The sequence below is a fragment of the Fringilla coelebs genome, assembly GCF_963513975.1.
Source record: "Fringilla coelebs genome assembly, chromosome: 2".
NCBI classification, from domain to species: Eukaryota; Metazoa; Chordata; class Aves; order Passeriformes; family Fringillidae; genus Fringilla; species Fringilla coelebs.
This window is the reverse complement of record NC_140029.1, coordinates 70463804-70490225: the sequence shown is the minus strand read 5'-3', so window position 1 is coordinate 70490225 and position 26422 is coordinate 70463804. Positions and strand designations below refer to the sequence as shown.

The window sequence follows — 26422 nt, the reverse complement described above, 5'->3', positions numbered from 1 at the left end:
AAGAGGTACGAAACTTTGTGGAAGGAAACCGCTTCAGATCCTGCTGGGACGGCCGGTGCTTTGACCTCGACCCGGCGAAGCGGGAGAAGGCTCGAGATCCAGCCCGGCGCAGCGCTCGAGAGCCGAGCGGCCCCGGGGCAGGGGCTGGGCCGTGTGCCGGGGGTCACCTGCCGCCTGACACCTCCCGCCACGGGCGCTTAGCGCCCCTCGCCGCCCCGGCCCCTGCGGACACGGCGCTCAGCCACCCGCTGAGCGTCCCGCCACCGCCCTTCTCTCCCTCCCTCCCTCCCTCCCCCGCTCGCAACACCGGCTCTCCCTCCGCCTCCGCGGCCCGACCGGCGGCGCTACCCAGGATGCTCCGCGCCGGCGCAGGCGCGGCCGCTCAGGAAGAGGAAAATGGCATAAACAACCCCGAGCGCCGGGACCGCTGAGGAGGAGGAGGCGCCGCCGCCCTGGGCCGCGCGGCCCCTTTAAGAGGCGCGGAGTCGCCCCCTCCTCCTCCTCCTGCCCCTTCCGGAGCCGGACCCGGGGTGACGGCGGTCCCCGCGCCCCTTCCCCCTGCCCGCCCCCTTCCCCATGGTGCCGACCCCGGCGGCGGGGCGGTTGCCATGAACAGCAGCGGCCTGCCCTGCTCGTCGCCGTCGCCGGTGGTGGGGCCGCCGCCGGGGGCGGGGGTCGGCGTGGCGGGTCCGGCGGCCGGCGGGGCGGGGGCCGGCGGCGGCGGCGGGGCCGTGAAGCTGAAGTTCTGCCGCTACTACGCCAAGGACAAGACCTGCTTCTACGGCGAGGAGTGCCAGTTCCTGCATGAGGAGCCGGGCGCCGCCCCCGCCGGCCCGGGGCCCGCCGCACCCCCCCTCGGCGGGCTCCCGCTCGGCATCCCCCCACCCGCCGCCGCCGCCGGGCCGGGCTACTCGGCTCACGGGGCCAGCTCGGGCCCGGCGGCAGCGGTGGTGGGGCCTAAGAAAGCCGAGCTGGGGGCGGGAGGCGGCGGAGGCGGCGGCGGCGGCGGGGGGCTGGATGGCCCGCGGCTGGCGAGTGAGTGCGGCGGGGCGGCCCGGGGGTGGGGTGGGGGGGCGCTGCCGGGAGGGGGCGGCGGGCGGCGCGTTGTTCCTCGTCCCCGACACGCCGCGGTGCTGCCGGAAACAAATAACAACAGCCATGGTGGTGGTGGGGGACCCCGGGCCGCCCGCCCGGCTGTGGCCGTCCCGGCTGGGCGGACGGGGCTGGGCTGCCTGCCCAGAGGAGACCCGGCCCGCACCGATGGGAGGGAGCGGGCAGGTGTTTGTGGGAGGGGGCTCCTCCTGTGTGGCTTTAAAGGGGCTCCCGAGCAGCTGTCCATCCGTCCCTCTAGCGCTAGGCTTGGTGTAGGTTCACAGGTATTCCCTGCCCGAAGTCAGGCCGGGAGCAGGGAGGCAGCGCTTTTCCGAGCGGTACCCTTGGATGGGCTCTTCCGAACAGCGTATATTGTGTGTCGGCTCTTGGAAGTTTGAAATGCTCCAGCTAAAATACAACGTTAAAATTATGAAAAAAAAAATTATAAATTGTGATTCACTTCATCATGAGAAGAATTGCCCTATGTTGAGGGTGGCAGAGCATTGGAACAGGCTGCCCAGGGAGATTATGGAGTCTCCCTGTCTGGAAACATTCAAACCCCACCTGGATGGATTTCTGTGTAACCTGGTGTAGGTGATCCTGCCTTGACAGGGGGATTGAGCTAGATGATCCCCAGAACCTTTCCAACTGTAATGTTACTATGATTCTGTGATAGGTGTCTATGTTATTTACTACTGTGAGCAGAAATTGTCTCAGAATCTTTTTCTGAGGTTTTGAGGTTTTCCAACCCTTATGCGCCTTTTCAGATGGTGAGAGTTCAGATAGCTTGTGTGTCATGCAGAGCTGCACTGCTGTTGCTGGTTGGTGTTGCATCCCCCTGATGTGCAGGCCGATAGTTAGATGGAGCTTGCAGTAAACTGTTGTAAAGAACCATTTGTTTTGTAGGTGAAGCAGCATTTGGCAGGCTAGGAGAATGTGCTCCTTGAGAAAAGCCTTGTCCCTTCACATGAGTATATTCAGCTTGGCTGCATTATTGATTTTTGACACAAACATGGCATTTATTTACATTAAATGCTTTAGCTACTAAATGGTCACAACCATATTTTTTCTGAAGTTAAGGTGCAACCATGCTGAACACCATGTACGTAGGTTTTTAGTGCTTGATAAATTTTTCAGGGTCCTGCAGTTGTTGTTTTGCGAGGTGTGGTGAGCTTGTGCCGCTGAGTATTATCTCTGTAGCTGGTAGCTTCTCAGTGTCTTGCATTAACACAACACTATCATGTCTCTCCTTTCAGGAGGAGCCTTTAATATACTACTGCATAAGGCTTTCTTTTAAAAGTCTTCCAGATTTTGTTGAACTTAAGTTATTCAAGCTGAAGGCTCTCTTTCCTTTATTTATTTATTTATTTATTTAAATTAAATAGAAACATGTTGGAGGGATTTAGCAGCAATAAGTCAATCTTTGTTAATTTTTCATTTGGATAGAGTTTGGTGTGAAACACACTTTTTCCCTGTGGGAAAGAAAATGGTTAGGAGATTCAGACTTGGGGAGAGGATGCATAACTTAGTTTGCAGGTAAAAGCTCCTATATGAAGGATGCTCTTCTAAGAAACAGTTTAAAAATTGCCTAAGCCCTGAATCTAAGGCAAAAACCTTCACAATTTTTGTGTGCTTGGGGGTTGACACTGCTGAGCAGTTAAATTATTTGAAACACTTGCTTCTATTGAACATGCTTACTGCAGTTGTACGCAGTTGAGGAGTGAGGGTACCAAGAACGGAGAAACCTGCTACGATGCTGTCAGTGGCTGCCTGCTGGAAAGGCCACATTGCTTGTTGTAGGGTGTAAAAAGCTTCCACTGGTGGATCTTGAAGGACATTAGCTAAGAAAAAGAGCCCAGAAACAAAGGACAGGGAAATTAAAGTTGAAAATCCAGGAAATGGGCCTAATCTCACTTCTGAACTTTGGTTTGGGATGCATTTGTGAAAAAAATAAGGAAAATAATCCTTCAAAATCTGAAGTTGATATGTGTAGGTACTGACAGTATCTAAATTCCTTACCTTGCTGATGGCCTGTGGTGTTAACAGTATGATTTATAAGTGGGTGGAATGAAAGTCTTATTTCTGTGGATGTAGGAAGTGAGACACAAAGTCAAAGTAAAAAAGTTCCGAAGTTAAGAATATGAAAGTGGGAATTGCCAAAAATCACCTGCCTGTACGGTCATTGACTGTCTAATTCAGAAGTAGTCTTTGGTGACTGTGGATGCTGTCTTCTCTTGCTCCTTCCTCACTGGACACCAGCCTCATTCAGTGCACAGAGGAGATAATGCTCATTGACTAATTAACTGGGTAGTCCTATTTATTGTTAAAAGTGGGTCAGTGCCTCATTCTAACATGCGTGTTACTCTAATCCTGCTTTGAGTACAGGATTATTAATTTACTTATAGGTTTTTCTGTGGTAATCACAAGGGCTCCCCAAATACCAACTTATTTTTTTCACCACATGGGTGGTAAAAATGTTGAGTGATGAGGAGATGGTGAGCAGTGAAAAGGCAAGAAATATTCCAGTGTGAAAGTATTCCACTATTAGAATATGGAGAGGAATGAGCAGCTGACATCCTCAAAGCTAACCAGGAAGAGTTTCTCAGGTGATGCGTGGGTAATTTGTTCTGTGCCCATAGATTTTTGAAGTGCTATCATCTGGCAGAATTCCAGAAGGGATCAGATAGTCTTGGAAGAAAACTCTCCTTGGGATTATTAAATACAAAAAAATCCCATTTCTGGATCAGACTCATCTTCCCCTACATATATATGGCTGAAAGCCTGCTGGGAAATCCTGCTTTATCCTTGCCTCATGCTTATGCTTTTGTCCACATAGCTACTGCTGTCCAATGTCAGAGATGATGAGGTATTGGGCTTAGTGTGGCTTTGGCTTGATGGTGTGGATTTTTATTTTTCTGGGGGGCAAGACGATGCCCATGAGCTCCACCTGCTCTCAGAAGGCAGCACTGCTGCTCACTGCCCCCAGACTATTTGACATGGAGCATGTGTTCAAAGCACCATTCCTGCTTCTTCCACCAGAGTTGAGTGCTCAGTCTTCTGCATGGTTCACCTTTCAAGAGTAAGGTGGCCAGCTGACTGCATACAGAATAGGGAATGTAGTTGATATTGCCTATCTAAAATTTTATTTAAAAACATTAATCCTTTTTACATAGAACTTCTGTGACAAAATAAGGGGGAAAGGGAAAGAATGCATTTTGTCCAAATTTCGTAGCTAGTAAAATTTGCTCATGGTGCTTTTCTAATAGATGTATGTCCTACATGTGTAAAGGCTATAGAAGAAGCAGAGGTGGAGGAATGACTGGTGCTTGCTTTTTAGGGGAAAATATATGTTTGATTAACAGGGTTTAAAGGAGTAGCTTATGGAAGGAGAGCATGGTAGCATGAAGAATTTCTCTTCTTGTATGTGCCCTCTGTTCTCTGTGGCACTTTGCAGATTCTGAAAGCGGCAGACCAGCAGCTTGCTTTGCTGCATGCTGTGGGCCGCTATCCCTTCTCAGTGCTGCCTGAGGAAAGGTCCAGAGGGAAGTGTTGTGGTATTAAATTGTATCATGCCTATACCTAGGTCAAATAAGTTAAAGTTGCATGGATAACTGCCATTGTATTTGTTAGCTTTCAGGTAGTTGAACAGGCGTAATATTCTTTTGCATGTAGATCTCATATTATATATTGATAGATACAAGCTGAAGTATGGCTCCAAACATTTGCTAATTTCTGCCCCACTTTTTACTGTGAAGTTTATAATACGCAGTACCAACCCTTTCTTCTGGCTTCTGATTCCTATAAAACACTGGGCTGCTGAGCTGAGGAGTCCTGGGTGTGCTCTGGGCCCAGTGGCAGCCACGGAGCTGCCTGTGAGGCACTGGCCACAGCAGCAGTGCTGCTGTGTGTATGAGTTTACACTGCCAGAGCCTAGCCCACCCTCTCACTATGACATGTTTGCATCTGGTTCTCTGCTAGAAAGCTTTTTTCAAAGCCCTCCTAGAAATCTGTAGTTGGAAAACAGGTCTGTGTTTCTGCAAGGTGGCATTTTTCTATGGCTGCTGAGAACAGCCCATCTGTGAATAGACTTTATTGCCGGCCTGCGAGAAGGTGGAAAGGGACATCAAGACTTGGCATGTGTTGGGTTGGCCTAATAAAAGCATTATGTTTGTTTTCACAGCCCTAATAAAAGCATTATTTCTGTTTTCACAGCCAACCATCTGCATGTTTTGTCCAGTCAGGGCAGTAGTGGCCACTGCTGTAGCAATTCCATATGCAATTATTCCATGTTTGCTTTAGTGAGCATTATAGCTTAGGTTTTGTGGAATCCCTAAATACACTAGGCTTGCAGTGGAAAGAGATAGACATTTGCAAATGTTCTGTTTTTTAAAGGGTGTTTGATTCTTTACCAGTACTTTTTAAACAAGATGAAGCAGCTGATATAAAAAAAAAATTGAAAGATATAGCTATTCATCAAAACTCATACTAAAGGTAATCTGTTGGATCACATTTCTTAATGCAGTGAAACTGGTCAGGGTTATTCTAAAAGTGGATTTTTCTTATCTTTGGTAACATTTCAGTATTTACAAATTGAATTGTTTAGAAATAGTTGTACAAAACTTTTAAGTACAAGTAGAGTTGCAGTATGTCACATACTCTTCACTTATCCTGGGCTTTGTTTCTTCTCCACTTCTGTGAAAAAAGTACATGTTCTAGGAAAGGTGTATGGTTGAGAATTCTTTTTCCAAACACGTTTGTACTTTCTGTGAGTGATGCTATATTAGTTGTGTACCTCACTTGGGTGTTTTTTTTCCTTTAGAAATACCTCCCTCTTTAATTTTCATTATGCTTTTTTCAGGAGTTGACTGATCATACAATTTTCATTTTGTTTTGCTCTGAATATTTTTAAGAAATGAGGAAAAATTCTTAGCATTTGGAGACTGGTACAATTGAGAATTAAAGAGTAGAACCAATAACCTCTTAGAGATGCACAAGAGGAAATGAAAGTTTACTGTGTTCACTTTATCACTTTTTGTCTCATATGTAATCTCCAGAAATCAGGCAAATAGAGATGGGTTTTCTTTTTGCTTTTATGTGTTTCATGTGGAAATAACAGAATCACAGAATATTCTGAGTTGGAAGGGACGCACGAGGATCTGTTAAGTGAATGGCCCATAGGAGGAAAATTATTCGGGAGAGCTAAGGAAAAAGAAAGAGAAGGAAAAATTTTTCAATCTGAAAAGTTATTTAAGATTTTGAGGGCAGTGAAACTTAAAAAAAAAATTACACTAATAATTTGCTTTCATTTTATCTGTTTATATACCTCATGTGTTTTTCTTATTGCATAGGAAATCATTCAGAGTCCAAATATTTCACAAGAATTGTGGATATCTGAGGAATGTTGGTAATTACTTGTTTCTGGTAGGACCCATCTTGTGTTGGGTACTGAAGAATACTGTAGCACTATTACTCTTGTCATTGTTTTCTGGCTTCAAAGGCAAACATGGAAAGGAGTGTGAGTGTGGGGATAATTATATTATAGCAGCAAACTCTGCAATATCTTAGTAATGGGAAGTTTGTTTTTCAAGACTGAGGGCGTCTCTATTTAATTTCTGTCTAGTAGGTATTAGAAACTGATTTTTTTTAGGTATTGCTGTAGGAGTGGGCCTTCAGGAATGATTTGACTGTCCAGAATGTAGTGACTCTAGGGATTAGGTCAGAAAGGTTTCCATGTGTAAGGAAACAGCTAGAGGAAAATTTAGACTGTTGTGGGTAAAGTGGGCAAATGGTAAGTGGGGCTAGGGTGATAGACACAAGCATTTCTAAGCAGAAAAAATAATCTTGATTGTGAGACAGCTGATGAAAAGGGGTCAGTGCAGGGATTTAGATAGTAAGCTGATGTGGCTGATGTTTTCCTGATTTGTTGCTTTCTAGTAAAGATGTTATGCTTTACGCCACCAGAAAAATGGTGTGGTGAATCACTGTGTGTTTATGGACATGAGCTGAAATTGATCACACTCTTGTGTGTGTGGAGGCTTCATGAGTCTTTCAGTAGTTAAAAAAGTTCCAGTCATGTGGTTGCCTTGTTTGATTCTCAGAGATATTTTGTGCTTAGAACTTACTTGTATTTTTTAATTTGCTTTTTAACAGCCTTTTACTCCTGACCTTTTTAAAATTTGAGAATAGAGCTATAGAAACAAAGCACATATATATAAAAGTGGAAGCAGAGACCCACATCATACAAGTTGTTGTCAAATTGGTCATACAAAGTGTGATTCCTGTAGTTTATGGATAGTCTCTCAACTTCAGTTGGTCTGCTGCTGAAGCAAATGGCAGGAAGACTTTTCCTTTCTTTTGTGCCTTCTCTTGATGCTGTGAAAAATATCCTTATGTTCTCTTCAGGTTATCTGCACATGCTTCATGCAATTATTTTTATAAAACGTTGAGTTTTTGTTGGAGGCTATTAAAACAAAAGCTTAAATGTTGGAAAAAATGGATACATTTTATTGAACAGTTCAATGCAATTTTTTTAGGAATTGTAAAAGATCTTGGAAAGGGTTAGCTCTGAAAGCTATGGTATTAAGTAATTGTATCGCTTTAAATTGCTGTTTCTGATAACAGAATAGGTCTGATTACTCTTTTGAGAAGAGTATCAACTTTAATTTGTATTATCACTGTGCTTTTGGATTTGGTCCATGAGGAGGAGTGCAGCTGCTCTAGACTCTAATAAGACTTTTACAGAGCAGAAGGGTGGCACCTATGCTGTTTTTCTGTCTTCATCAGATGCTTCATCTTCATCAGATGTTTCTCTGATATGGGAAGTATATTAAAAAAAAACCCGACAGCCCAGCCATTTACTATAATGGTAAAGATAGCTGTTTTCCTTTGCTTGCCCATGAATATCTCGTGGTGTAGTGGGAGTGTTTGTAAATAAGGCAGCGTTTCCCAAACTGTTTTGCTTCCTGTCTGTCTTTCAGCCAACTTGGTTCATTTGTGCTGTCCGCCCTCTGACTGCACTCTGTCACAGTGTCCTAACCCAGGCGTGTGCTTTCATTTTTGCCTCTCATGCCTGGAAGCATCCTTCATTTTCCTTGTCTGTTGCCTCTATTTCAGAGATTCCTAGTCTGTGTTTCAAAAACATTGCATTAAATGAGAGAGGCATAAGAACGGCAGAGAATCCAATTTCCTTAACAAGTGCCAAGTAGGAGCACTGTAGAGAAAATAGCACTGAGGTGTGCAAGTGAGGTTAGCAACACCAGCACAGGATTTCCTGCTATACAGAAATGTACATGTCAGTACAAAAAGAAAAACGAGTGTAAGCTCCTCTGACACCTTGGTGCTTCTGGGTGACTAAAAGGACACAAATCTTAAATTACTTACTTAGATAAGCTTTGTATAAATGTTTTATTGTTTTTGTCTCAATATTAGGATAGCTGTCTCTGTAAATTCATCTGGTGATATGGCAGTAGTTTTTACTGCTTTGTATCTAGCTGGGAAAACACATTGTCCTTAGGATGCACATGTGTGTATTTAACCTATGATTCAGTTTACCAACATGTGAAAAGTGCACTGTTGCTGTGTTGAGAGTTTAAATCAAGACAATATATAAACTTTTTACCCGGCCTAAAAATAACTGTACGTTTAGAAGAAAAGTACTAATAGCAAAATGAATCATTTGAATCCATGTTTTATTACCTTGCCAGAAATCTTTAAAATATTGTTTTGAAAATTGTCAACTAAATCTGCTGTGGCCTTGCTTTAGCCCATTCACTTTAGGAGTAATATGTCACATTATTGGGAAGGATCCTTTCTTGTATTACGAACAGTGTCTGAGATCATCAGTGCTGATACTGGGTTCATAAAAGAAGTAGTCTAGGATAATACAGTATTTGTTAACCGATTAGTGAAATCACAGAGTGAAAATATCAGAAAATCTTTTCAGATAGTATTAGTGTTCTGACAGTGTTAGACAAGACAAGCATTAAAGCATTAAACTAAAATTCACTGAAACTGACCCCTTTAGTTGAAGCACGCATGCTTTGTTCATGGCAGTGCTACCAAGCACTTAAGCTGTGATGAGATACTTTGTTTCTGAAAAATGTCATTGTAATGAGTAAGGCAAAAGTAACTATCTTTTTTTTTTTTTTACCTCTTTGGTGTCTGCATCTGGCAGGAAGCCTACTTTCTGCTAAAATTCTGTGGGAGAGGAATTATATAAGAAGATATTTATTTTTAATTGCAGTTGTCACATTAAGCTGCAGTGTTACTCACCAAGCAAGAAAAGCATTAGATACTGTGTATAAAAAGTAGAAAATTTTTGTTTAATTTCTCAAGATGTTCTATTTAATTTCTCTCCAGAATTGCCAGGATGTACCTTCTGTCTTGAATATTGATGGAATTTAGAAATTTGTTCTGTTTTAACACAGCTGCTTACATAACGTGTTACCATTTTTTCCCCTCTGGATTCCTTGTTGTTCGCTTGCGCATTCGTCTTTACTCAGACCTGCCTGGTCAGCCTTTCTGTTTCTATAAGGAAGTTTTTGCTTCTGTCCAAGAAGAACCTGTTGAAAATGCATGGATAGTGCTGCTGCACAGCAGAAAGGCTTATTCCTTTAACAAAAAATAGCTAATTCAGGATTTTCCTAAAATTGCCTAAACTTACTGAAGTTGTAATCAGTGTCTTAAAGGAGAAAAGAGAGACATGAGAAGAAGTTCATTGGTATTTTAATAGCATGGTGTATGGAATGTTTTAAAGTGTTTGCTTGCAATTGTTCTATAGGAAAGATTTGGTTGGATAAATCAAATACAGGGACTGATGTGAATTAGTAAACACATAAGAATAAAAACTTTATGAGGACTAGAGTTTTTTTTTCCCAGCCTAGGCTTCCACTTTCTTAATACCACACTGCTGGTGTGGTAAAGTGTGCCCATTTCTGCAGACCTTTTATGGGTTCCTTGTGATAAATAATTTTTCTCAACTACTGTGGTCTTCAAGAAGCAAGTGAGAACTTCTGATTTGCTAAATGTTTGGCAGAAGGAGGAGAAAGTTGTCTACTTCTCATAGAGAAGGCCAGGTGGCAAATACAGTAAAAATGCTTTGGCTGGTAAGGTATTTGCTGGGCTATCAGCAGTGTAAAAGCTGAATGTCCCTTCAAACACAAATGGAGTATGTATTAAACACTTTTTTTTTCACTCTATAAGTAATGCAAGAATTACTTATTTTCTTTTCTTTAGGCTTTTTTTTCTTGCCAACTGCTACAGGGAAGTCAGTTTAAGGAAGCTAGTTGGATTTTCTTTTCAAGGCAATAGTTATACTTGCCACTTCTAGAGCATTCTGTTCTAAACCTGAGCTACTGCCAAGAAAACTGTCCTCTGCTCCAATGAGTGTACTTTTGCTGGTTTTCTTTTGATTGTTCCTGTGGAATATGCTTTCTTTTGCTCCGAGTCCCTCAGCTAGCAGTATGTTTCTAGACAGTTTGGAAGAGGACAGTAAAAATCCTTGGTGTTGAAAGCCATTTTGAAGTTGCTGTGGTACCAGTGGAACTGAGTGCTGCGAAGGTGGGTCAGCAGTGGAGTACAGCAATTTGTTGGAGTGGCACAAGGAGGCTGATTGGTGTGGCCAAACCGTAGCACTTCAGTACAGAGATGATCTTTCTGCAGCTAGATAAAAGGAAATGTTCTCAAGTAGCTTCTGCTGTTTGAAGTGCCCAGTTAGATATCATTGTGCCAATAGCCTAAATTGTAGCTTTGAGCAGCTTTAAGTGCCTTGGATAGGCTTGCGTAGCAAATAGCAGCAGTAGAAAGGCTGCAGTGTCCAAGATCCCAGCCTCAGCCTTGCTCAGCTCTGGGGCTGCTGCCCAAAGCCTGCTCCTGCCTGCAGCTTGACCTCCCTGGCACTTAGGGTGTTTCAGCCAGAGCAAGAGCGGAGCACCTGGTGCTGTGCCCTGGCAAGGTTACTGTCACAGATTCAAGTGCTTTGTTTGGATATTGGGTGACTGAGCTGTAACACCTGTCTGGAATTACTGCAGGCCAGCTCTGGGGTTTCTCAGTGTGCAAAAACTTGCAAATTTTCATTTGCTTCTTCCCAGTTTGAAGGATTTTGTGCATTTAACTGTATTTGTTCAAGGGAGAGATGGAGTTACCTGGATTCTCATGATGATTCTAGCATAGTGAGAAGCAGGAATAATAGTCTTTTTCTTTGTTCTCTAACAGAGCCTGAAGGATTTGGAAAGCTGATGGTGTCATCTGAGGGAGTATCTTGCTAGTTTGTTAAAAATTGGATAGAATCTATAATTTTAGGCAAAAGCATAAGATGAAGTAGCAGATATACTGCTGAAATTTTATAGTGTACCTTGAAATGACAGTTGTTCCTGAAAATAAAAGTTTTTACTGGTCAGTCAAGGTGTAGCATAAAAACTGCAGGAGGTTTTGATAACGGCTGAAGTATAGGCAGAAAAAGCTATGTTGGAAATGTATTTTTAGAATAAATAAAAACCACAGTTAAAACCTTGGATAATTTATGGGGAAACTGGGCCTAAACTGCAGGCATGTATTTGCTATCTTTTTTGTTTTCTGGTATGAATGGGTCCTAGTATTTGTCGTAATGCTAGAAAACCCTGTATAAGATGCTAACCTTCACGGTGTAAGTTAGGGACTGACTGTAGCAGGAAGGATGAGACGGTAACTGGCATTACTGCAGACATCGCTATTTTCCATAGTACAGTAGTTGAACTGTAAAATGCTTTTCCTAGACTTCTGAATGTGACTTTTCCAAATGAAGGCAAAAGAGGAACAGTCATTTAAAAGACAAATCCAAAAAGTTTTGTCTTTTTTAGGGCTTTAGCAAGAGAACTTCCAAAGTTTCTATGTGGCTGCTTAAAATTATGAACGATGAGCTAGGGCATGGCTAGTGGAGGGAGTTTTATTTTCCTATTCTCTTAGATAACGTTAAAAATTTTTGTAAAAAGAAGTAGCAATTAATTAATAATTAGTATCTTCAAAAGTTTCTTAGGTGTTTCCTTCAAACCTACAGAATGTACAAATAATGTTCTCGATTTGGTAGCAAAAGTTCGATAATCTTTTTCCCTTGCAAAACTGGTGTTTATTGCCACTGAGATATTCCATTTATTTGGTCTCTCACATACACTTCTCCATTTGAACTGGTGTTGGTGTTACCTCCAGTGGGCTTATTCATGCAGCTCCAGTCTCAGGGGAGTGCAGCTGGACAGTGTTTCCTTCTGTCTGTGGTGTGCGTGCTGCTCATCATCCTCTTCCAGCCCTTCCTGTGGTTATGTATGACTGTACTTCTTTTGCTGTTTCCTGTGCCTAGCACATGGAAATGGTCACCAGGTTATGCAGTCTGTTTTGGAGGGAAAATTCCTGTTCTGTTAAAAATTGAGGGTTTATAGTATGCATTCCTTTAGCTGTGCCACTAAGTTGCATTTTATTTCCTTTGAGGATTAGGATCAGGAAGTCGTTTCCGGGTGTCACCACCTGGCTGCGAGTCATCCCAGAAGTTCAAGTTGGATAGTTTGGTACAGGATGTTCCTCTGAGTTGGATGTGTGCCTTCCTACCTTGAAGCTACCCATTACTCATGCCTGTTGGCTTGCAGTGGCCTGGCCATACTGATGAGTGTCTTTATAATTTACTGTGGGTGCTTTTACAGAAGGTTCATTGGAACTGCAGCTTGCATACCATTGTAAATGCCTTTTTTTTTTTCCCCTGTCAAAGTAATACCTGCTTGAGAGTTGTGTATTAATTATGACAGCTTCTTGTTGTTCTTTGTGATTTTTTTTTAGTATTGAATTAATTTATATGTGGTTAAAGTCTTGTATGTCAGGCCCTTGTTTCTAGTCAGGATTAATTTCTTCTTGCATCCTTCATACTTGCTTTCAATGTAAAGCATTTTTTTGGCTACATTTCAGGAAATTGTTGCCACTTTACAAAGAATGGGATGATGAAAATTGTCTTAAGCTCTTAAGGAAGCATTTAAAGTGTTTGTGCTTTCTGTAAAAGGGTTTGAGATATTTTAAAGTGTGCATTAAAGTGTAAAATTACCCTTTTTAAAGAACCAGTGCATCCAGTTCAAAACTCTACTTAACACATATATTTCCAAGAAGGGCATGCAAGAATATGGGTCTTCATAAAATAAACTTGTCTTCTAGGTTTTTTAAATGATTTATTTTCTTTTTGATATTATTATTGCCCTTGTTATTCTTGTTTCTAAAGTTCACACTCCTCATTGCTTTTCTGCATTTGTGCTGTAACTTCATGCTACGAATGCTCTCATTTAGTAACTTCTTTCATTAACTTCCTTTTTCATGGTATGCTTTATTTTGTTTTTGGTTGTTTTGCTGAGAAGACAGTAGAACTATATTCTATTCCTCTGTGGAAAAAAAAAAATCTATACATATAATAGATACTAGTGAATAAATCCATGGCTAAGGAAATGTTTTCTGAAGCATTATTTTTTTCTCTTTTCTTTTTAGTTCCTGGAATGGATGGTGGTGGGTTAGCTGATGCTAATCTAACGGATTCATACTTTAGTACCAGCTTCATTGGCGTTAATGGATTTGGAAGTCCTGCTGAAACAAAGTATCCCATGATGCAGGTAATAGCAGTGATTTGTATAATGTTGCATTAATTCCGGCTGGTGTTACACCAAAAAGGGAAAAGTGCTCAAGAGGCAGGACAAATGGAGCCTTCTGGAATGTATCATCTTGTATTATATACAGAGTATATACTCATTTTAATTTTGCAAATGGGAATGAAACAGTATTATTTTAAATTACCAGTATTATTTTAAATTAAACTGGTTTTTTTTTTTCAATTAATCGAGGTGGTGTATTGAGCTTTGCTACATACATTAGTTCTGTGTTAGGTTTCTTTTCTGAATGTGACTTTCTAGATTTCCTTTTAGGCTCATAGATTTTGATAGCCTTTTGCTAAATATATAAAATTCAGGTTTTGAAACTTGTCAAAGATCCAAAGTCACCAAAGGAAAATGTGAACTTTCAAACCTGAAATTACTAGGCAAAACTTACAGAATTTGTCAACTCAGACTCTGGTGGTGGTATGTTGAATTCATATTTAAATCTTCTGAAATATTTCCTTGTATTTATAGTGTTCTGTAGAGGTTGGCATTGGAACTCCCATGAGGTGGAATTTATTGTGTAGGTAGTATTATGGAAAATTTGCAACAAAAGTCTGTCGTATTTAAAACCTAAATGAGTATCTACTGAATTAACACACAACATATTACAATAACTCCCTGAAAGTGTTATGCATTTTCAAAGAAGTACGGTCCCTGAAAGAAGATGGTCTGTCCTGTAGTAAACAAAGCAACTTCTGATGAATGAGAGAGTATGAGTCAAACAGTTCACACTGAGTCCTGACAACAACTCTCTTCTTTTATATCGAGGAAACTCTCCTTGTGAGGTTACTTTGATCTCAATTGTGGCTGTATAATGGATTGAAAAATAACTCAGCAAAAGGTGGGAATTAATTAGGTGTGTTCCTTTTTTTTCTTTTGTTTGGTTGTTTGTTTGGGTTTTTTTACTGCATGTTTTCAAGGAGGCTGGATTTTCTTATTCGACAGAATTGCAGAAGTATAGAAATGTTTTCTTGACAGTTATGCATGATTTAAAAAGAACAATTTTAACCTCTGACTCCAAAGTGTACTATTGAAGCTGGCAGTTCCAAATTTTTGTATAACTGAGGTCCTATAATTTTAACACAAAGTCATTATGTTTTGTATCCTTAAACTGTATTCTACAGAAACACTAGTGTCTTTCTAAACACTAGTTTTTAGTTATAGCTGTGTCTTCTAGAAAGACAGACATGAAAGTAAGGCATGCATCTAACATGAATGCTCATGGGATTTTTAAATACTTTACTAATGCCTGAGATTACAGTCAAGGCATTATTGTTTCTCTTTGAGAAGAAATCAATGTGCTTCTTGCCCATTGGAGGATAAGGAAAATTACTTTGGAAGTAGGATTTTATTAGTGTTGAGAATGTGCTTACAGGCATCAAACTACAGTTTGAAAAGCATTCCTGTATTGATTTTTTTCCTTTGAATCCTGTAATTTAGGTTCTTGTTTGCATAGGTAATGCTGTCTGTTTTGATTGTGTGTCAGCTTCTAGGTTAAGTACATACTGATAAAGTTTAGCCACGTGGAATGAGATTTTGTGTTATTCAGCCCTATGGAGAACAAGGCAATGGAGGAATTTTAGTGGGTTTGACTTTAAATAATACTAGTCCTTTATGATTTGGAATAGAGACTTTGAATCTGGTAGGTTGGTTATTGTGTCAAGGATATACCTCTTGCTTGCTTTCTCTGAAAATTTGCACAGATTTTGTCAGTTGATTAAACCTTTGCAGAACTGGTTTATATGGACCCAGTGGAGACTTCCTAGATGTTAAATAATTTCCCAAAGATGTAATCTGCACTGGCAAGTTGTAGCTTGAGCAGGTTTTTGTAGTTGCAGCTCTGGCATAATCTAGGCCTTGACTGAACTCAGAGTAGGAACGCTATCAGCTTCAGTTCCCTCTTTCCTTTTCTTCTACTGCAGACTGAAGCAGCATGGAAGTGGATCTATATTTAATGAAAGAGCTGTGTCTGTGTTAATTAGAGCAGAGGGGTGGGTAAAGGAAAAGAAACTTATGCTGTGGGCTTAGAAAAGCTGAGCTGAAGATAAGTAAAGAAGAAACCAGGAAAGATTGAGCAAAAGGACTGAAGCAGAGAGGAGGTCTTGGTGGAACACTCACAGAATGGGAACTGGAATGGTACAAATACAATACACAGAAACTGAAAACAAATTTTTGTAATGTAAAGGTGGGATAAAGTAGGGTGTAGAGAACAAATCCATGTTCCTATTTCTCTCCAGGTTCTCGAATCAAACTAAAGATGCTAAAACTTTAGTGTTCTGCCTTCAATGAAACATCAGATGTCTTCTGTAAAATGTTTCTTAACTCACAGTTTTGCTTTTGCAGATGGAAACATCGGTTCCATCTGAGTTACTTTGTCATCTCTGGTGAATCTGTGTAGTTCACAAATAGGTGCATCAGTGATGCAATGAAGCAAGCTCTTCTGTTGTTTTTTAAAGCTGGGAAATTGCACAAACATGCAAAAAACCACACTAAGAGAAAAACAGTAGTAAGATGCAGCAAGATGTAAGGAAATTGTAGGTTTAGGTTGCCAGTACCTTGAGGTTATATTTAGAGTTGTATTTCTTATAATGTTGTGTAATTTTTTTTCAGTGAGAAAATCATTAGTGGGACTTGCTCAGAACATAAGATGTGTGGCACATTCATGTGTATTGAGCATCCGTTTGGTATTTGATTAAAGGTTCATCATATGGTTCTGTGCTTTATTCCTGCATGCTGTTTGCATCCTTATGATGACTCTTAGTTGGAGGTGCACCTTTGGGTACTGTTACAATTATTCCATCAAACTTCATGCATGCAGTGCTTTTTGTATGAAACAGAAAAGTAGTCTATATTTTATGGATGCATAGGATAGAAAAGGATGTCAATTAAACAGACAATACCATAGCAGTGCTGGCAAACAAGAGACCTGAGCTTTTGGAACTAATCTTTACAGTTGGAAGGTCAAGAATGGAACTAATGACCACCAGTAAAATACTTGGTTCAAGTTGCTTAACTGATCTCACTCTAGCAAAGATAGTAAAGTCAGTCTCTTCAGGGTGTTGCTCCTTCTGTTACCATGATATCATCTCTCTGCTGTCCTTGTTTTATTCACTACATACCTCTCAATATAATCATCAGGTATTCAATTGATGAGTTGTCTTGACTGTTCCTGTCTAATCTCCAGAATGTGTTTGTCATGTACAGGGCATAAAACAGGTTAGTTAAAAAGAGTATGTGGTTGCATATGTTTGGGTTATCATAATGCATATATAATGGAACCAGACTGCATCAAGCAAAAAGCTGTATCAAAGTTTGCAGTTACCACATTTTTGTGTGCAGTGCCTGAGCTCTAAGACTCAGTGTTAAGTAAGCTGCAAAAGGGAGGAAAGTGGATTATATCGTGATGAATTGGGAGTGGATGTACTGCTTTGACCATAAATAATGTAGATGAATAGTTGTCAACATTTCTGTAGAATGGCTTCAGATTTCATTTATATCTGTGGAAGAATATTTTACAAGATCTTGAACATATTGTTGGGCTTACATTAGTGATGAAGATGCAGTTAATGTCAATACTCAATTTGCAGTGGGGAAAACAGAGTAAAAGCATGTGGTACAGCTCGTAAGAGGCAGGATTTTTGAAGTGGCTGTAATTCTTCCTTTTTCTTCCTTTCTGAAAAATACCTCTTTGCCTCATCCTTCCACTCCTCTTACTTCAAAGGTCTTTGCTGTTGGTCAACATTTCATTGCCTCCAATCATCTTTTGTTGTTACTTAGTTTCCTATTGACTAATAGTCTTCTGTCCTCATTGGTTGGTGTTTTTCCATATGACTGTTTGTTTCACATGTCTCTTCTTCCTTGAATCTGCATATACTTTCATATACTATAATAACAGTTTTGTTTTCCATCTGATCAAAGCACTTTTTTCCTGTTTTCCCCTTCTCTTAGTAATACTGACTGCAGAACAAGCCTGTGCAACACGTGGTCCAAAAGCTGCATGCTGTCCTCAGAGCTTTTTTTTTCTTTTTGCCATAGCAGCAGCTGCCAAGAGACAGTCAGAGGTGTGGTTCAAAAAGCAGCTCACTGCTTTTGGCTTTTCCAACACTGAAGAGGCAGGAGCTGGCTGGCTGAGATGCCTCCAATGCTTGGCTGTTTGCTCAGTGCATGCCACTTGGTTGGCTGGTGTTACTGTTCTCTGGCATTAGTGCTGCCCTTTGACAACTCGACCAAAGATGCAGGTGGTGTGGAAAGAAGCTTTAATAATATCGTGTTGGGCTGTTCAAAGGGTATTATAGCAGGAGGGGTATTATAAGGCAGAGAGAAGTATCTTGATGTTAAAACTTTTAACATTGTATTGGAACTGAGAAGCTTGGTTGTAACAGCATAAAACTGTAGAAGGTGCCTTCATCCATGTGGCTTCACAGGAGTCTGGTTTTCTTTATTTTGATGGGATGAGATTTATAACTACATGGATTCCATTGGACTGCAGGTTATGTAGGAAGGAAGAATCTAAAGTTCTCAGTAAATCATCCTAATTGAAATAGGAAGGGAGTAACAGTCTTCAGCATTAAAATTGGCAAGGCCAAGCAATGGAGAAGAATTGGTTTTGCTTGCTTTCACCATGCAAATGTTGGTGTACTAAGCATTCTTGAATAGCCTGAGAAGTAGCAACCATGCTTACTTCAAAGCCTTGCAGCTGAATAAACACAAAGACTTTTGTTGCCATTGCTGCATCTGCCAACAGTCGAGTAATAAAACTCCTTATAGTGCAGAAGCTTGTAAATGTCTACAGTTCTTAACTGTTCAGAACTGAGTGGAACTACAGATGTGCTATTTTAAATATAAAATTATGCTGTTATTTTCATAATGCTTTCTGAAGAAATCCAGTTGCTTTAGTTTCAACAGTTGAGTGGGTCATTTTGTAGATAGTGTCACATGTGCTAACTGTCAAAGACAGGTTTTAGATTGTTTAAAAAGAAAAGCAAAAGATATCACCCTTTGTAGGTCACAGAAGCTGACAACTAAACAATGTCATAGCCAAACAAATCAGTCTTAATCTTTTGCAGAATGACTGTTTGTGCTCCAATCAACATTATTCTGAAAATTATTAAGAAATATTCTGAAATACAGTTCCAGTAAAACAGTAGTAAGATGAAGAGACTAGATTGTGACATACTGCAAAATATTTTGAGATGGTATGCTTAGCACTGTGGAATGACTATTAGGAAAATCTTTACTTTTTCAGGGTTAGGGCATGGAATATAGAGAAAAAGAGGAATAAATATAATCTCTTACATATTTTGGAGAAAAGAAATGGCAGACAAAAAAAAGGAAAACCAGTCACTTCAAGATAAGTCTTATAAGCTATGTAAAACTAGATCTAATTGTCTGCATCAAAGTTTTATTCATGCTTTATCTTGATAAGAACTTTGTAATATACTTGATGGAGATGAAAGTAAAGCAAACTTGCCTTAAGTGCAGCTATAATCATGGGGTTTGTTACTGAGTATTGAAGGGTGGAGGCAAGGTGGTGTGTTCCTTTTAGAAGGTGGGAATGTTTGTTGTAACATTTCTTTTCTTAGTATACTGCACAGAGGAAGTGGACTGCCTGAAGTAGAGCATTGTTAAAAGGTCAAGGGTGGTGACCCTTCCCTTCTGTCCAGCAGTGAAGTCACACGTGGAATGCTGGGCTTCTCAGTATGTTAGAGACAGGGATATACTGAAAAGAGTCCAGTGAAGGGTCACAAAGAGGATGTGGGTACTGGAGCATCCCTCCTGTGAGGAAAAGCTAAAACAGAAACAACTCTTAAATTCCTTTAAAGGGAGAGGGGCAGGACATATGCCAGCCATCCTAGTTGAATTTTGAGTGCTGTTTAAGGGACCTCAGCAAATCATAGCTATAGGCAGATAGAGAAAAGAACTTTGTGGAACTGAGTGTTTTACTTGGTTATCAGAAAGTTGTCTTTCTATGTTAGCTTCCATATGATAAAAGCCCTGATGTAGTAAAACAGTCTGAAGTTCTCATATGTGTGTGCTTACATTCTCTGTCAGGCTTAATATTTAATTTTCTTCCATGTTAATGGTTGCTTTTGCCTTTCTGGAGCATTCATCCCTTGGGCTTGAGGTGCTTAAAATCTTCTTGAAATTGAGTTTGTATGAAAAATAGTTCAATGTCATTAGAAGATGTTGATAAGTGCTATTTAAAATCAAAGCTGCCTTCAGGAAAACACAACAAACAGCACTTGTGTGTTCTTCTAATTCTTTTTTTTTCTCTCAAGACCTTTTTGGTAAAAATCACCTGCAGAAGTAGCCTTCTTTAAGACTAAATGCATTTGGGTGGTGGCAGAAATCTGAATATTAAAATAGTTTTAAAAGCCTTTACTGATTACATGCAGGTTTTGTATGAATAATGTTAAGGTAAGAAGCTTGTGCATTTGTAGTAAAAGTGAGCAAAATGAAAAATTTATGAATGTGGTGGAGGTTTCTAACTATTCAAGGTGCAGGTTACAAGCCGTTGTTAAGGCAAGGCCTGCCCAAGCTTTGGTTTTTTGGAATCCTGGTATGTATAAGATATGTTTGCACCTTGACTGGGAACTTAACTTTGTAAAAGCACAGCTGATATTCATGGATTTGGGTTGCACTGCGCTTTCAGAATCCAGAACAATATGCTCTGTTGCAGTCTGCCTTGCATGCACTGTATGTTCTCAGTGATTGTGTCAGCACTGGTTTTCATCATCGCAGGCTCCTGTTCCCATTGAAAGTCTGTTGGTTGAATATTTAACTCCTGTACCTGAAGATGGTGAATATTGATGGAATAAAAGTACTTTGTTCCATGTTTAACCTATGCTTTTAACCAGCTTTGATACCACCACAGTTCTCAATATCATATTTATTCCTCTTTCAAGAAATCATGACCGTTTGCATTAAAATTATTATTAAATCTGGTATTATAAGTGGACATTAATACTATTTTTATCTTCACCTGCACAAATCTTGTGCAAATCTGAAAGGTTCCCTTTAGGAAATTTCTCTTAAACCCCTTTGTTTTATGAGGATCAGTGTGGATGTCTCAAAAGCCAAAAAAAATAGCGTAATAGGGGTGCTTTTAAAATATTTATGACAAACTATTCAACTTTCCATTGCTTAGGAAGGGGATATGACATATGATTACTTGAACTTCTATAATCCAGAAATGATTTTGGTGTATGTTTATTCTTATTTTGATGATTGTGACCAATTGGATGAGCGTTCTTGAGTTTGGACAAAGTTTGTCAATTGAGTGTGCCCCTCTCAAAGCAGTGCTTTGTTTTGTAAAAATAAGTTGACTTTGTTTCACTAGACCCATGCCTTTTGTGTATGGAATTGTTTAGCACTTAAGCAGTTAGTTAAATATATATATTGTTATAGGTCAGTATGTTTAGAAAAGAGGCAGGTGACATCAAAATAAGGAAGAGCACATAGCAAGCAAACAGCTTGCTTGAAGTCTTGAAAAAGTTGCAGATTTATGTGCTATTTACATGTTGTAAGCATTCCACATAAAAGCTACTTTACACCATCTATTCTTTTAGATACAGGTTTTAAAAGCAGCAGCTCCTGGTGATGTTTGTGGCGCTCTGAAAACTGCAAGTGATGGGAGTCTTGACTTTACAGTTCTACCATGTTGGATAGCACTCCCACTTCTATTGGTTGTCCTCTGTTCTTACCAAAGTTACTCCAGAATGTTGATTTTTGTGGTCAGCAATTAGATGAAATGGCAGTGAAGTATAGCATAGTAAGCTTCCTGCCCTTTGCCACCAAGATTGAGACTGGCTGTGAAGAAAAATAACTGTAAAGAGCAACTCCAAGTGACCAGTTCTGAGTCAGTCTGTGTCTAGACTACTAAATGAAACATGCCTGGAAACTTTCCTTGATGCTTAGGGCCAGCTGGCACTAAAGGGCTGTTTGTGCTGGTGTGTGCTCACCCACTAAAGCAGAGTCTGCATGCAAACCATCAATTTGAAGGGTTCTCAAACCTTTTCAATGCTGAATAGTGCCTGGAAATTAGGTTGGGAGACTCTGGATTGATGTGGGCCAAAAGCATGCCAGGGAGTATTTTAACAAATTAGTGGCTGTCTCTCTCAGTGATGAAGAGCACTTCCTGACCTTGCCTTCCTTTTCTTCTCACACTTTTTCTTCCTGTTAGGAAGCTGGTGAAAGAAAAAGCAGGAGTAAGAAGACACACTTTAAAACTTCCCTATGAAAGAAGCAGTAGCTCTTAGAGCAGCACTGTTTCACTTTAGTCCAGTTTGTTGCTAGCTGATATCTCTAAAGGAATGCAGGAGAAGCGAGTGGAACCTAGGAGGAGTGTTAAAAGGGTTTCAGATGTCCTGCTGACTTGGAGGAATCGGATGTTTTGCTGAAAGGTTTCAAAAGGTTCTTTTGCTTTAAGAAAGAGTCTGTCAAATACTTAAGTATTTTTTATTGGAGAAGTTTCATGTCGTGGTGATAGTATATTAAAGGGAATAGTTGTTTCAGGAGTGCAGTGTGAAAGACTGTTTAAAGGAGATAAGTAATTGTCTTATCTCGTGTTTTCACAACATGCAGGAAGACAACCATAGGCTTGGTAGACCCTCCTCATTTAGAAAAAATTAAGATAGTGTTTCATTTGAATGTACAGTAACTTTTGGTTTGCATTTCTGTTGTGCAAAATCCTTTATTTTACTAAACATTTTTGTCAATTACAAGTCTGTTTGCTTAGTGTGTTTACTAAATGGGGAGTGAGCACAAGTTTCATAGGCTGGCCTTAAAGCTTTCTAAAGGTCATCCCCAATGCCCTCACTTAATCTGTTAAGGCTTTGTTTTACATGTACACTTTCATCTTTTATTTTTACAGAGGATGACAAATAGCAGCAGCTCCCCTAGCCTTCTCAATGACAGTGCCAAGCAGTATGCAGGCCATGGTAAGTATGTTTAAAGTAATACATATAAAAGTATATTGGAAAATTTGAGAGACTCACAAAACTGAGGCTTAGGGGAGTGTTACTTGTTCTTGGATTTTGAGATACAGCAAAACTGTATTTTTTAAAGATGGTGTAATGAACTCATAAATTTTTCGCCTTCTCTTTGCTGTGGGCGAAAAACTTAGTCATTTTCAGTCTTGTCACTTCAAGTGAAATGTTAGTTTAGATATCCACTGTAAAGCACTGATAGCTTAAGCATTTATGTTGCTTCACTGTAGTATCCCTTTTTATGATGCTTCTTGGATAAGTTATTGTATGGGATTAGTGTACAGGTGTTTTCTGTTAAATTTAGGGTGTGTGGATTTTATGAAATGTCACATAACTGCTGATTTTTAATAGCTACTCAGTTTTGTCTTGCAGGCAGTACTTTGCCTCTTATAATTTTTTCCTTGCTGTAGGAACATGTTTTCTATACGTGATTTTCAGCTGAAGAAAATGTCTTGATAGTGGAGGCCTATGTACTCGTTAAATTATTGTGAAGGCTGTATTGAGCTTTGTTATGTGCTCTTCAGAACCACTACAGATTATTTCAGCTGTAGCTGTTAAATTAAGCTCTTTAAAGAAGAGGGTACTGCTCCCTTATGGCAAGGACATACATTTAAAATAAATTTCTGCTTTGAAAATTGCTGTGTAAATTATGCTAGAACTCCATTTGCATGTCTGGCTTGCAGCTAGTCTACTTACTAGGATTATAAATTTTTAGGCATGGTAGTAATTATTATAAAATGAACTTTCTTGAAAGACAAAATTTGCGGGTGTTTTCTTGTTTTTTCTTTCTAGTTTATTTTCAGTAGGCTTTGAGATTAACTCTGCTTCTTTTGTCCCACTGAACAATTAGCTATTCAAGGCAGTGGAGGTCTCCAGTTCTAAATGCAGTCAGAGTTTGACTGTGACAGGCCAAATAGTAATGGTGATGCATGTCAAGGAGAGAAACTACACCAACTTTTAGAAACCATTTTAAATTTTGCCATATCTCGGATCCTTCCCCCTCTCTCTCCCTGGCTCTGCCAAGCAGTGCTTCATTTGTAGAACTACCCTTTTAGGGAATATTTATTGTTGAACAAATGGAAGATAAATTCTCTGTTAAGACGTTATTGTTGAAGAAAGTGTTTCATCAAAACACCAATGTTTACAGCTGGCAGTCATGTGCTAATTTGACAGTTTTAACCATGTAGTTTGGAGTTTTAAGTTGCATCTGTGAATGTTATACTGTTTTTGATACTTCAACTCTGGAAAAGATGAATAGGAACAAAGAAAAAGCAATAAAAACTTAATGGAATGTGGACTTCTGCTATCCTTGACTCTGATTTAAATTTGATGTGTAGAACAGTGACAGGACAAGCAAAATTCACATCATTATTTGTAAAATCTGTTACACAGAAGACTGCTAATTTCAGGTAACTGGAGATCATAGAATCAGAGGATCTTTTATGCTGGAAAAGACTTTTTAAGATTCAGTCCAGCTTTTATCCCAGCGCTGCTAAAGCTTTCCCTCAGCACTACATTTACACAACGCCCCTGGGGATGGTGACTCATGCACTTGCCCTGGGCAGCCTCTTCCAATGCTTGTCAGGCCTTTCAGAGGATATTCTGGTGAATTGGAAACATTGCAATGTATCATCTACAGGGTTAAAAATGACATGCAAATGTAAGGAGCACTTAGAGCAGGTTTTCTGATCAGATGAAGGCTGTGAAATGTTAGGTGGCCTTTAAATAGTGTCAATGGCAATTAAACATACTTAATTCTGTTAATGAGCACCATTTCAATTAAGCAGTTGCACAGAATCTAATAAATGCTGGGAGTTTTAGCAGTGTGATTGCTAAACTTAGCTTTGTCAAAAGGATTTTTCCATACAGAAATAAGTTAAAAAATATAAAATTTCTTTTAGTAGTGTGTATATATATGTAACACCTTGGTTTTACATTGGTTTTATAGATCCACTAACTTCACCAAATTCATCCTTGTTTAATGACTTTGCTGCCCTCAGCGTATCTCAAAGGAGGAAGGTAGGCAACAGCTAAATCATAAGTAGCATATTTATGTATGAGTTGACAGGGAAGAAGATCTGGAATAACTTGAAATGCTGCATGAAATAAGGGTAATTCTTCTGATGTTACTAGATTTATTTTAATGTGTTGCTGCTGATATAAATAAGATCTTACTACTTCATTTTTGCTACATCAGATCAGACTGCTGCTGCTGATAAGAAATACTCCAGGCACTTGTAAACTGAAGTTTATAGAATATGAAACTCAGTATGTAGCCCATAGAATTTGAAAACAAATTATTTTTATTCTAGTAAGGGACATGTGGTCTGCATGCCTTTATGGGAGCAAGTTCAGAATACGTTAAGAATCAATTCTCACATTTATTTGTACATCGTGATAGTAATAGTTTGAAATGCATTTAGGTGAAAAGATACTGTTATCATTGGGAAGTGAGGGTTTGGGGTTTTTTTCCCATCCCTCTAATTTGTATTGAGAAATTTTTTTTTTGCTGAGGGCTAGCATCTTCAAACATCTTTGACCTGCAGCTGTGCAAGTTGTGGTGTTTTGCAATTATACACTCAGTGGCTGAAATCAGAGACAAGAATTTGATTATGTGAGAGTTTTGTCTCATTTTCATGAAATGTCACTTACCAAAACCAGACATTATCTTATCCCAACCAATTATTAAGTTTTATTTTCACTGATGACTTTCATGTTCTCTACTTATTAGCCACATTATCCTGAGCTTTCATGTAGTAAATAATGAAAGCAAACTATGTCAACATGTTCTGTATTATTCCTGCAGGTGAAGATTGAGCTTAAAGATAATTGCTATAGTTGGTCCATCACACTGTTTTTTAAATATAAGTGGTGTTGCTGAGCATTAATTTCTAATATTATGATGTCTCCAAACTACATGGAGTATCTGCAATGCTCTTTTCCTTAATGCCAGTACAGTGTGCTGAAAGTTGGATGTTAAGAACTATAAATGTGTTGCTTTTCCACTTGCCAAGGCTGGTAAAAATGAAAAATAATTGTACATTCCTCCTTAACACAGGCATCGAGAGCCAATATATACACATATGTATGTATATACCTGGGTGTAAATTTGTGCTTGTGTATGAACCGCATGCACCAAAGAAAATAAGCTGTCAAACAGAAGTATTGCAAGAATGACTGCTGTCTAAAAATACTTCAAAGTTAAGCAGTACAAACCAATTAATGTTTGCTAGTAAAGCACAAATACCTCAAAACTCAAATAGTATTTTAGAGTCCTTTCTGATTTAATGTATTCTTTCCTCAAGAAAAAGAAGCAAATTAAGGCACTGGCTGCTAAAATAGTATTAAGAGTAAGTTTTAGCTGGGAAATTGATTAACTTAGTTTTTTTTCTAGATAGCATTTCAGCTATAACTAGCATTAATTTAAAGAGAGTTGTATTTTTCTTTGCATAATAATTTATTTTTGTTATGACTGCTATTTTGTAACATATGCTTGTATTAAAGGTTGTTAAATACTAGTAATGGGGAAGTTTTGATAAAATACTACTTGAGCTGTGTAAATCTAGGCATCCAGGCTCCCTCTATAGTCAGCACAGGGAGATGAGTAGTTTAAAGAAACATTTAGCTTTCTCTGAGAAGAATACTTTGGAAATGACCAGATGTTGATGATTGCTTTAAGTGGACAAAAAT

At 39.5% G+C, this 26422-nt stretch overlaps 1 protein-coding gene across 4 annotated transcripts in view; it reads left to right on the top strand.

Moving 5' to 3' along the window:
- The first annotated feature begins 387 nt into the window (after positions 1–387).
- PAN3 (poly(A) specific ribonuclease subunit PAN3) overlaps positions 388–26422 on the top strand; it is a 79119-nt gene continuing 53084 nt past the window's right edge. For all 4 annotated transcript variants that reach the window (XR_014615965.1, XM_084200907.1, XM_084200906.1 and 1 more), the window contains exons 1-4: positions 388–1035; positions 13582–13703; positions 22618–22684; positions 24681–24751. Coding sequence is in view for 3 of the 4 variants with exons in the window: in XM_084200907.1 (XP_084057033.1) it covers positions 609–1035; positions 13582–13703; positions 22618–22684; positions 24681–24751 (687 nt within the window). In the remaining variant the exon portion in view is untranslated. The remainder of the gene's footprint in view (positions 1036–13581; positions 13704–22617; positions 22685–24680; positions 24752–26422) is intronic.